This window comes from Pavona decussata, unplaced genomic scaffold (genome assembly GCF_977016875.1).
Source record: "Pavona decussata unplaced genomic scaffold, jaPavDecu1.1 SCAFFOLD_100, whole genome shotgun sequence".
Lineage (NCBI taxonomy): Eukaryota > Metazoa > Cnidaria > Anthozoa > Scleractinia > Agariciidae > Pavona > Pavona decussata.
Window position 1 is genome coordinate 1,336,226 of NW_028145515.1, and position 12,811 is coordinate 1,349,036.

At 39.8% G+C, this 12,811-nt stretch overlaps 3 protein-coding genes and 1 pseudogene across 6 annotated transcripts in view; 3 read left to right on the top strand and 1 right to left on the bottom strand.

Annotated features, from left to right (window-relative positions):
• Positions 1-12,811, top strand: part of LOC146472238 (E3 ubiquitin-protein ligase TRIM45-like) — a 212,711-nt gene that overhangs the window by 43,471 nt on the left and 156,429 nt on the right. The window lies entirely within an intron of this gene.
• The window catches only part of LOC146472241 (E3 ubiquitin-protein ligase TRIM45-like), a 70,897-nt gene that overhangs the window by 3,593 nt on the left and 54,493 nt on the right, over positions 1-12,811 (top strand). The window lies entirely within an intron of this gene.
• Positions 916-12,811, bottom strand: part of LOC146472242 (cancer-related nucleoside-triphosphatase homolog) — a 45,758-nt pseudogene continuing 33,862 nt past the window's right edge. Inside the window, exon 7 of the transcript XR_014866612.1 lies at positions 916-1,015. The product of XR_014866612.1 is annotated as a cancer-related nucleoside-triphosphatase homolog (transcript). The remainder of the gene's footprint in view (positions 1,016-12,811) is intronic.
• On the top strand, positions 10,137-12,746 carry LOC146472243 (E3 ubiquitin-protein ligase TRIM45-like). The gene has a single exon (XM_085119642.1). It carries the CDS (start codon positions 10,137-10,139, stop codon positions 12,522-12,524), a length of 2,388 nt encoding a protein of 795 aa, XP_084975768.1. The 3' UTR covers positions 12,525-12,746.

A 12,811-nucleotide genomic window follows, 5' to 3' on the forward strand; every position in this document is an offset into this window, starting at 1 on the left:
GGATATGTAAACTAAAATATTTTAATTCTGTAAATTTGTATCAATGGAACTGGTGATTTTTGTCAAAAGAATGTGATTGAATAGTTTCTGTAATCGTTTTTAGATTATTAATAAATAAAAGTTTAATAATTGCTGGTTGATTTGAGATTATTTTGTGGTTTGAAATGTCTCTTCAACTATTATATTTATTTACTGATTTTTTTTGTCTTTCAGAAAGAATTAGGGCCTCTCCATTTGAACCCGGTAGTGGGGGGAATTTTGTTTTCTGTTCAAATGGGAAATTTCAGCTCAGTTTTCTCATGAACACACCTTCTCATTAACACACCGAAGATTTTACAATTCCTTTGTGAGGTGAGATCTCTTAAAACCGAGCCAATCCAGTTGACAGAGATCATATAAAGAGGCTCTTATTAATGTGTGAGAAAATTCGGAACAGAACGGAACTTGCCATCTAGAGACCGTACGGGCCAGTATGCCCACAAAATAATCGACTCATTTTTTTGGTTCAAAAGTTCGGTGAAAACCTAGAAGCTTTGTTAGGAAGAACGTGGTGCACTTAACGTACACTGAAAACTGGTAGCCCGTAAAGTATTGTATATATTCCACCCTTAAACTCGGTAGCCTTCGAGCAAACTCTCCTAGAGACGGCTTGCTCGCAGGTTATGAACTCGGTTGTGACACTGATCCAATTATTCTGTGGTGTATGCACGCTTTTGCAGAGACATTTGAATTGAGCGTTGGTAAATAAATACAAACTGCGGTCTTTTGCTCATACAAGAGAGGTCGTGAAACAAGGATATTTTCCCTAAGTGTATTACCACCAGGTCTTTATCCAATTAGAATCACTTATTTTCTGGGAGAGCCGGTCCATCCGTCGGCTGGTCAGTTACCGTCCAGTGAATAAACGATGTTTACGGCGTTGTCTTTAGTCCTATTTTCACTTATTTCCCAGGGGGTCTTCAACTGCGGTTTGGTCTGCTACTTTCCAGTGTATGAACGGTGCGTGTGGGCTTCCCTTGACCACATTAATCACTAATTTTCCACGCAGTTTTCAAGCGCGCGCACATCTTCTACAATTAACTTATCTCGTGTAATTAATGTGAGCTGAAAACAAGGAAAGTTTGACAGCAAACATTTCCCGAGTTCTCATGAAGAACGTCATCCTCGGAGATTTAGGGGGAGATAGTCGGGACAAGGCGAAGATTTCACTCGTGAAAAGCAGGAATCTTCGCCAGTTAAGATTTGCTCCGTGAAATGTTAGCCCCACCCCTGGGTCTCCGAGGATGGAGGGGCGAGCGTCTGTGAGCTGGAACATTTGGACTGTCTTAAGATCTGGCAATGGCGTTTTTTTTTTTTAATATTCCCAAGGGCTTTTTTGTCAATTGAACTATACAAAAATTGCGACAAAGTTGAAAAGTTTAAAAAATCTAAAACCATCTTGGTTTAAAGTTTAAGAAAGTGACGACGTTTCACGTTTAAAAATTCTTCATAACTCACTCTTTGTCTTGACGAATTCACCGCATTGAGCGGCAGAACGGCTTCATCTAGACTTGCTAGAAGTCGACCTCGCGAGTTTGGCGAGCAGAGCGAGCTTTTTTATGAGCTTTTTTAGACCGCGCGCGAGCAATGAAGTCGCAAGAGGTCGAGCGACGAAGCTATTAAAGTAAGACGAAGGACTTTTTTGAAAGTCTAAGCTTCATCGAAACTCGCAAAATTAGACAAGTAAAGGCTAAAGTCATTATACGTGAAACGTAAACTGATCATGACGGCAAGAAGACGTTTGCCGTTCCACATAAACGGAATGCTCAATCTTACAGGATGCCGAAGGTTGCAACACAGTGGTTATAGTTGATGAAGTAGGAAAAATGGTTCTGCTTTAAGCAAATAAAGTTAAAGCTTTGCATGTTAATGTTTTTGGTCGAGAGGTAAAACAAAAAAGCGTATGTATTCCTTCGAACACACCTAGAAATCCGAGTCAACATAGTTTTACTTTCCTGAATGGCTGCAGTTAACAATTTTCATTCAAACATTTAAAGGCGATGGTTATTAAACTCTGACACCCCCAAGGACAGTTAAGCTTTCCTACAGACAAACTTTTCTTTCCAAAAGATAAAACAGGTTTGAACTGAAATGGCTTTTCTAACATACCTGCTCCGGTGAAAAAATAGCAGGGAGCCGACGTTCTTGATTGTTTCCGGCTTCCAGTTGTCAGGGTCAATGAAGGAGCATAGATAAAGAAAATACTATCAATAACCAAAGAGGCACAAAACCAAAAACAATCGTGCCTCGCTCCCACGCGTTTTCCCGCGCTTGGCGTCGGTTGCATGTAATTTTGCTTCGATTTCTGATCGATTGGTTCATTGCGTTGTTTGCGTCTGTTTTGATTGGCCAGAGTAATTACTTTGGTTTCGGTTTTACGACACTCAAATGAAAACCGAGCTAAAAAAAGAGGTTCGGTTTTAATTTTGAAGACCAGTAGGCCTTTTAGATAGTTTTGCGCGAGGGACTGGGTGATAGATCAGTCGGTTTTGACGATGAGCCAAGTCCATGTTTGTATAATCAACTTGTTCGCCAACTGATTGAGGCATTGTTTTACTAGTAACTGAATAGAAAACTTTACATCATTGAAAATATGTTAAAACACGCTTGTCAAACGAGTCGATAGTGTCTGCATCGATTGTTAAATTTTGAATAAACAAAGTCACAGTTTAGACATTTGCTTCGGTTTGTTTTTATTCTTAGCACCAACAACGACTCACGCGTTTTCTAAATTCATTTGCTTTCCTTATCCCTATTTGAAAACACTAATGGACTAAATAACGCGGCTCTAAATGTTTAGCGAGTTGTTTATTCCCTAGAGAAACGAGGACTAATTAATTTAGTTCGGTAAACCGATTAAAATACTGAGTCGCATGAAGTGACACAGATCGCGTGACATATCTGAGGATTGGCGTGACTTAACTGTTCAATCGCGTGACTGAAACAAATCGTGAGTCTCGAACAACAGAAGTCTTCTCTGACGTACTTCTGTATATATTTCCTCGAAATGCTAGATAACTTGTCAAATAGAGCTGACTAAAGATTACTTTCCTGCACGAAAAATTGTTTTGATATTCTTTGCCACCTCCCGTTCTTACCAAGCAACCTCGCTTCTCTGGCGCGGCAAAGCCTACCGAGACGTTTGCTTGCAAAAGAAGCGCATGGAAAGAAAGGTAGCAGCCACAAGAATCCATCACGACCAAACAGGCAAACCTCACAAGAAACTTGTCAGCCGTACAATGAGCGTCTCTTTACGCCGATTCACCACAACAACAAGCCTTTCGTCCTTTGTTTCCTTGACGATGTGCCTAACGCAGAGCAATGTAAGCAATGCCGCATCGAGTTTCCCCGAAGACAAAAGATAACATCCCCTTTTGATATTGTTTTTTCGCACGAGGAAAAGTGGCTATGTCCAGACCCCAATGAAGAAACGTCCATCAGTAACACACACCATCAAATTCTACTGCGTCAAGCAAACCTGTATGAAGCGCTGTTCTCCTCACTTCGATCCCTCCCTATTGCAGATTCCAGCAGAAGCGCAGTTACGCTTACAAAAGTCACACCTTGGTCTTCTCAAAAGAGAGTTAGACTATGATAAGCCTCAAAATACGCTAGCGCGAAAGGATTATTTCAGTGTCCATGTTTTTGTCGTTTTGCCTTTGTTTTTTTTTCCTGCTGAGAAATTATCTTTTGATATAATGTTCGATAGGATTAAAGGCATAAAAAGAGTATAATTCACAAAGCGACGATTTTATGATGGGCCGAGAAAGTGTTAAAAACAAGCAAAGTACAATTTGTTTATACTGTTTAGCAAAAAGGTGTTATTTTTATTATTATGCAAAAATAGAGAAACGTAACCGGCATTGGTCTGTAGGAATCAGTATAACCAATATTGAAAGCATCACGGCTCTCAACGGGAAATGTTGACTACTGACAACATTTGTCAAAAGTTGTACTCCGGTCATGCTTACACCCAAGTTATACAAAGTAATTGTTTTACACATTCAAAAGCAGTCAATTACGTTTTTTTTTTTGTTAAATTGATGTTTGGAAGGAAAGTTACCATTGAATTTTTTTGTGACATTCACCGTGTAAATCAGCCCATTGTTTTCCGTTGGTACCCGATGTAATGTTACGAAAACGTAAAAACAGGATTGTCCAACGACTCCAGTTTATAAAGATGAAGTGAATTCGCTGCACTTGGTATAGCTTTAAAAAGACTAATGGAGGAACTTTCTATCACATTGAAATGATTAGAATCCACTTCGATTATAACAAGACATTTTATAGATATATTAAAAGCGGGTGTTTGATGAAAGAATTTTACAAATATAAATACATGTAGATGATTTGATAGCTTTTTACCTGTTACCGTTACTGATACTCAGTATTTGTTAATTGCTTGTCAGTTCGAGTATTAGTACTACTCAGTATTTGTTAATTGCTTGTCAGTTCGAGTATTAGTACTACTCAGTATTTGTTAATTGCTTGTCGGTTCGAGGGTTCTAATAATCGAGTGGCGCTTTAGAACGCCGATTACTCGCAAATCGAAAAGGTATAATATAATTTACGTTGTTTATATTTATATTATACTCCGGTAGTTAACGTGTTTTTATAGTTTTGAGGCCTAAGTTTTAAGGGGTCTTTGATAAAAGTTACAGTTCATTTAAACATAAGAAACTGCCCAAGCTGATCATCAGAACACACGTTCCTTTTATGATTAATCCAATTTAAACAAATCTAGCTGAGTTATTGACTGTTTTCAATAAAACTTTACAAAATATAGTGTATGTCGGCGGCAATTTCTCATGTTCATGATGATTGTGTGAGTGTTATTTGTTACTGACATTGCCGGCGATTTACAACACCCACACCATAAGATTTTACTTTTCTATCGATTACTGATCTAGCGATCTTGTGTTCTGGTTGTCGATAAGTTAAGCGCGAGATGGAAAAATTCTCTTTGTTATTTCTTTACAATTTTCGCGTGGCCGTCTAGACACACATTTCTTGAGTGTTTACCTTTAACACAAGAATACCAAAAACTCCATGCACTTGACTTTATTACCTTTGATGTTTCCCTGTGGTAGTAGCACATTTCAGTTTCAGTTGGCTGCAAATGTACGTGATGCTAGAACATGTCGTTTTCTAGGTCTACGCTCAATGGGAGACAATAAATATCTCTGTGCTAAGATTTAACTTTTGCGCTCATTCCAGATCTAGCGATCTTGTTTTCCGGTTGGAACTTCTATAAACCTGAAGCGGGTTCTGTCGAAATTAATAAAAAGTCCTTACCTGTGGTGATTGCGTGACCATAATACACCGTGTAATACTGACCATGGGTCTGTGTTTTCGAGGTCTGCGGTTTCGAGGGGTCTGGAGTCTATGTTTCGAGGTCGTCCCCCTTTTTTTAGCCGTTGAAGCAGGAAATTGTATGATAACTGACTGTCTGCATAAATTTTGAGAATGTAGAGAGACAGAGAGAGAGAGAGAGAGAGAGAGAGAGAGAGAGAGAGAGAGAGAGAGAGAGAGAGAGAGAGAGAGAGAGAGAGAGAGAGAGAGAGAGAGAGAGAGAGAGAGAGAGAGAGAGAGAGAGAGAGAGAGAGAGAGAGAGAGAGAGAGAGAGAGAGAGAGAGAGAGAGAGAGAGAGAGAGAGAGAGAGAGAGAGAGAGAGAGAGAGAGATGCATCTAGTTTGTTGGTTGGCAACAATTGCTTGACTTCGTCCAAGTATTTTAAAACTGAATTGTACGTTAAAACTGTTTCGTAGCTGTGTATGTCAAAATTCTCCCACCGATTGACCTATTGTTCCTGATATAATTTTGGCGCTAAACATTCAGTGTCTCACTTATTTATATTTAGAAATTTAGAATACCTAAAATCGCTGTAACGCGCAATGAGACTGATCGCGTGACATACTGTAGACATCGCGTGACTCTAATAAGAAATCACCTGATCCGAACATTCGCAGATACTATATATCAAACTTGTCAAAGACAGCCTCTTTGTGATTGGTTAAGTTCGAATCTGATCTAATCGTGACCAAACAATTGTTTCGCATTTCATGCAGTTGACATGTTAAACAAGATGCCTATACTGGCATTTACGTGTGATGCCCCTTGATTCTTATAATTGTAAGCTTCGCAGACTATCCTAGCTAATGGAATATTTTGAGTCACAAAGATAGCGTTATGTTGTTTCCCTTGTGTTACGCGTCTTATCGTTATACCGGAATTTCAATTACAATAACGTGGCCTGACTCACGTTTCTGGTTATGTAAATAAAAGTGTCAGATTACAAATTGGTTTCGTTTCACCAAAAAAAAAAAAAACGGAAAGAAAACAGGCAAAAAGCTTTCCTAAATGAAAACTTTTAGTACAAATGGACAATCAAATCTTTAATCTTTTTGTAAAGTGGATTTCCAGTTGCGTTTAAGCATCAATTCGACAAAGTGATGCGATCTGCGTTTTAGCTTAATACCAATGACCTTTCCCCCGCATATTCTGGATGGTTCTACAACTGTCAAACAGAAGCATGATTCCTTCGCCTTGAACTCTCCGATTTCCACCGTTTTTACTGTCGAGTGCTTCTTAGAAGTTATTCTTTCGATTTACCGCTTCAAAAGGGTTAATTTTCTTTTTGAAAACGGCACATTGGAATCTAAAACATTAAAACAATATGGCCACGCCACTTAAGTCAAGCCTTTTCAGTTCCACCGAGAGATCACTAGGACCTGAATAATCACAATAGTAATTAACTCCCCTCCGATCCCTCCTGACCTACACTAAGATATTGCATTCTGATTGGACCGTTTTTGTTAAAGACAATAAGGACAATAGGAGACAAAAAGTTCCCCTCTAGGAGAAAACTGAATTTGATACATCTTAAACGAGTTAATAATTGAAAGATGCGCATTTGTGGATACAAAGAAGAACAAACGGCCCTCATTACGCGGGATGCCCCGAGGGGGCATACCGTGTCTTAAAACGGGTCGATTTCTTTTTTTTTTTCTTCGTAGTAGCTACAAATCGGTACATTAATTTATTCATTAAACTCTCCCCTCTCCTACTCGGGATGTATTGTTCTGATTGTCTCCAACAAAGGCAGGCCAATCAAAATCCATTCTTGTCGCTTATATCGTGAGGGAGGGGACCCACTCACCCCTACCTGTGTGACGTCAATGCATCATTTGATATATTTATTAATGAAGGATTAAATAGTCGCGCCATATTGTTTTAACATGTTCTGGACTCAAGTGCGCCGTTTTCAAACGGAAATTTCACCATTTTGAAGCGGTAAATCGAAAGAATAACTTCTAAGAAGCACCCGACACGTAAAACGGTGGAAATTGGTGAGTTCCTGGCGAAGGAATCGTGCTTTGTTTGACAGTCTTAGACCACGACGCGAGACTGAAAAGAGGTCATTGAGAAGCTTACGTTATCGTAATGGAATTTTACAAATTTTCCGTAGCCTCCCACGCAGACGTTCTTGGGGGTTCGTCACGCGTTCCTGCCCTAAGAACGTCTGCGTGGGAGGCTAAAATTTCCGGTGATACTCTGAGTCGCGTAACACAAAGGAAACAACGTAACGCGATCGTCGTGACTTAAACTATTCCACTAGCAAGGATAGTCTTATCAATCGGCAAAGCATACAGTTGGAATAAATGAATCAGCCCCAGCATCACGCGTAATGCCAGTGTAGCAGGCATCTTGTTTTTTTTTCTTCCTCGTAGTCACAAATCGGTACATTAATTTATTCATTAAACTCTCCCCTCTCCTACTCGGGATGTAATGTTCTGATTGTCTTCAACAACAGCAGGCCAATCAACATCCATTCTTGTCGCTTTAATCGCGAGGGAGGGGACCCACTCAACCCTACCGGTGTGACGTCAACGCATCATTTGATATATTTATTAAGGACGGATTAAATTGTCGCGCCATATTGTTAACGTGTTCTGGACTCAAGTGTGCCGTTTTCAAACAGAAATTTCACCATTTTGAAGCGGTGAATCGAAAGAATAACTTCTAAGAAGCACCCGACATTTAAAACGGTGGAAATTGGTGAGTTCCTGGCGAAGGAATAGTGCTTTGTTTGACAGTCTTAGACCACGACGCGAGACTAAAAAGAGGTCATTGAAAAGCTTACATTATCGTAATGGAATTTCACACATTTCCGGTAATAGTCTGAGTCGCGTAACACAAGGTAAATAACGTAACGCGATCGTCGTGACTCAAACTATTCCATTAGCAAGGATAGTTTTATCAATCGGCGAAGCATACAGTTGGAATAAATGAATCAGCCCCAGCATCACGCGTAATGCCAGTATAGCAGGCATCTTGTTACGCGGGATGCCCTGAAGGGGCATACCGTGTCTAAAAACGGGTCGATTTCTTTTTTACGCGGGATGCCCTGAGGGGGCATACCGTGTCTTAAAACGGGTCGATTTCTTTTTTTTTTTTCTTCGTAGTAGCTACAAATCGGTACATTAATTTATTCATTAAACTCTCCCCTCTCCTACTCGGGATGTAGTGTTCTGATTGTCTTCAACAAAGGCAGGCCAATCAAAATCCATTCTTGTCGCTTATATCGTGAGGGAGGGGACCCACTCACCCCTACCTGTGTGACGTCAATGCATCATTTGATATATTTATTAATGACGGATTAAATAGTCGCGCCATATTATTTTAACATGTTCTGGACTCAAGTGCGCCGTTTTCAAACGGAAATTTCACCATTTTGAAGCGGTAAATCGAAAGAATAACTTCTAAGAAGCACCCGACACGTAAAACTTAATAACCCTAACCTACACTATGGAAATATAGTTTGGGATAATAACTTTCCTACACGGTTAGAAAACTTATTTAAGCTGCAAAAGAAAATTTTAAGAATCATCACTTTCTCTCCTTATAATACACCATCTCTTCCACTTTTCAATAAGTTAGAAATTCTAAACATACACCAAATAAATGATCTCTTGATTTCTTCATTCAGTTACAACCTGGTCAACAATGCTCTTCCACCTTATTTTAATAATTTTTGTATTATTAATGCAGAACTTCACAATTATCATACAAGAAGTTCAAGAAAGCTACATAAAACTTTTAATAGGACAAATTATAGTGTTTATTCAACTCGCAACAAAGTAATTAATACTTGGAATAATATTCCTGCACCTATTAAGCAATCAAATAGTGTTTTTATTTTCAATAAGAATATGAAAAAGTTTTTGATTTCTGGTGCTTAACGCTTTTGGACAATTTTACTTTATTATACTCGCTACTGGTAATACTGAAATAATGATTAGATTAAGCCTTGGCTACATATAGTTAACGTATATCGTACAATACCATTAACAAGTAATGTACCGATACCTATAAATTAATTTTAAAGTTATGTATTGTAATAGGGGAACTGCCTTGTAAAAGCCCGCAAGGGTTTCTTCAGTTTCCCTCCCAAATAGTTATCTTGTTTTGTCACATTTCACATTGTAAATGATTTCAAATATGGGTAAATAAAACAATCAATCAAAACGGTGGAAATTGGTGAGTTCCTGGCGAAGGAATCGTGCTTTGTTTGACAGTCTTAGACCACGACGCGAGACTGAAAAGAGGTCATTGAGAAGCTTACGTTATCGTAATGGAATATCACAAATTTTCCGTAGCCTCTCACGCAGACGTTCTTGGGGGTTCGTCACGCGTTCCTGCCCTAAGAACGTCTGCGTGGGAGGCTAAAATTTCCGGTGATAGTCTGAGTCGCGTAACACAAAGGAAACAACGTAACGCGATCGCCGTGACTTAAACTATTCCACTAGCAAGGATAGTCTTATCAATCGGCAAAGCATACAGTTGGAATAAATGAATCAGCCCCAGCATCACGCGTAATGCCAGTGTAGCAGGCATCTTGTTTTATAACGTGGGCTGCACAGGCATCCCACGTAATAAAGCTCGCCAGGGGCAGAAGGACAAACAACATCTCAAATCAGCGTTCTATGATTGGCTTGTTGCTCTCTAATTCCGAGAAAAGCTGAAAATAGCTATAGAAAGCCGCACGAACAAGGCTCTATTGTGTACGATTTCCTCCCTTGATTGTTGAAGGCAACATGGATATCCGAACGCTCTTTTATAATCTTCGCGAAGAAGTGTCTTGTCCAGTGTGTTCAGGCATATTTACGGATCCCAAACAGCTATCCTGTCTGCACAGTTTCTGTTTGGAGTGTTTAAATCATTGGTATGAGACAAGCGGCGGTGGAAACGCAGTCAAATGTCCCAAGTGCCAAACCCTTTGCAAACTTCCTGCAAGCGGCGATCTCAAGGATCTTCCGACCAGCTTTTACCTGAACGGCATGATTGATGTTCTGGCCATTAAAGAATGCAACACAACCCAAGTCACGTGTGGAAACTGCGACAAGAAAAGCTCAGAGGCTTCGTACTGTTTCCAGTGTTGCATGTTTTATTGTGAACAGTGCCTAATTGGACACAACATGATGCGAACAAACAGAGATCACCGCGTTCTGGCGGTGAAAGAGTTCCAAGACAAAGACTACGAGGATGTACTCAAGCGGCCCGCGTTTTGTTCAGAACCACGGCACGAGAGAAAAGAGCTTGAGTTCTTCTGCGAGAATTGTAAACTGGCCGTCTGCCAAGCGTGTGTAACTCTAAAACATTCTAGTCATACGTTAAAGCACGTAGAAGACGAAGCTGAAAGACGAAAGACTGAAATGAAGAATATTGCGGAAACACAGAGACAGATCTTACTAGCAAAGAAGAACGCTGTTAAGCAACTCGACGAAGATTACGCTAAACTGATACAACAAGGCAAAGACCTGAAAAGAAATGTCCAGAAATTTGCAGATGACTTATTCGCGATCATTGAAGCAAGGAAACAAAATATTTTCGCAGCGGTGAAAAGCCAGACAAAGAAGTTGCTTGAAAGTTTAACAACACAAAAGAACAAGATCGAGAATGAAATAAAGCTGATTGAATCATCGCTAGGAAAAGCTGACAAACTGTTAGTGCGAAGAAACAACATTGAGGTTGTGGGACTAAATACCTCACCAGAAACAATCTTTGAGGGAATTCATGTTCAAGACGAGCCAGTTGTCCATGACCCTGGAAGTCTTCCAGTTTTCGTTTTCGTTCAAAATCAAAACTTGTTAGACACTGTTAAAAGCGAAGAAATTGGTATCTTAAAGATACTGCGTCAAACGAAAGCAAGTCAATCAATAGCTGAAGGCAAAGGACTGAATGAAACATTTGCTGGACGTGAAACGCAATTCACTTTGACAACAAAAACTGTAGAAGGAAGACAGTGTTACAATAAACGTGACCGTGTGACGGTGGAGATCCAAGAGCAACGAGGGCGAGAGTGCGGGACAGAAGTGCGAATCAGTGATAACAAGAATGGACAGTATAAGATCAGCTATTCTCTCAAAGAAAGAGGCAGATATTCAATTATTATTAAGGTAAACGGGGAACATGTTCGTGGCAGTCCTTATGATTTGCTAGTAAAAACCCGCGAGCAGGCTGTCAGCTCCGGGAATCTTTCCGCTCGGGGAAAAACTAGCGTTGGACACTCTCCTTCGCCGAGTGCCTCTCGCTATTTTTCACCAGAGCAGGGAGCTTGCTCGCAGGCTATGTTAGTAAAACCATTACAGTTCAAACCTGTTCTATCTTTTGGAAAGAAAGGTTCGTCTATAGGAATGTTAAACGGTCCTTGGGGGGTGGCAGTGAGTAACACGGATGAGATAGCAGTAACTGACTGTTGGAACCACAGGGTGCAAATCTTTGACAGTAGTGGGAATTACTTAAGATCCTTTGGTTGCAATGGTTCCAATCTGGGAGAATTTAGCTTTCCTCGTGGAATATGCTTTGATAATAACGGAAATATTTTCATAGCAGACAATCATAACCATAGAATCCAGATTTTCAGTGGGCAGGGTAGGTACATGGGTATGTTTGGTGGGCAAGGAAGCCTTGATAGTCAGCTCTCTAATCCTTGGGGTTTATCATTAGATGCCAATGGAAATATTGTAGTTGCTGATACCGGTAACAAACTGATTAAGATCTTTTCAACAGCTGGTGAGTTTGTAAGAAAGATAGGTGGGCCTGGTTCTTTTAGTCTTCCTGTTCACTGTGTTCAGTGTGATGAATATCTCATAGTGTCAGACCGAGATGAACACTGTATTAAAGTGTTCAGTACCGAGGGTAAATACCAATATAAATTTGGACAGCAGGGGGGAGGGGATGGTGAGTTTAATTCTCCCCGTTGTTTAGCAGTGACTAAATCCAAACACCTGATGGTGTGTCATCGGGATAATGACAGAATACAAGTTTTTGAATTGAATGCATGTGGCAAGTTTGTTGGCAAGTTTGGAACAGAAGGTAGTAACAAAGGAGAAATTTATAGTCCAACGTGTGTAGCTGATTTAAGTAATGATAGAATTGTTGTGTCAGAGTTCAATAACGACCGCATTCAAATGTTTGAATGAAAACTGTTACATATGCAGCCACTGAAGAAGAACGAACTCGTGTTGTCTTGGGAGTGGTAAAAGGTACTGTTTTACTGTAATTCAGGAGTGTAAATCATGTTTGTAAAATAAAGAGAAAAAACTCTAGAACAGATAAAATTAATAGAAGTTAGCAATTGTTTGATGCAATTTGGTTAAAATTGGAGAGTTTTGCCCGCATGTTTTCATTTTAGCCTTACGTGGCATTCAGAAAGGAGGTTGGCAGGCCTTTGATGGCAGCTGAAATTGTGATTTTTTAACTATAACTA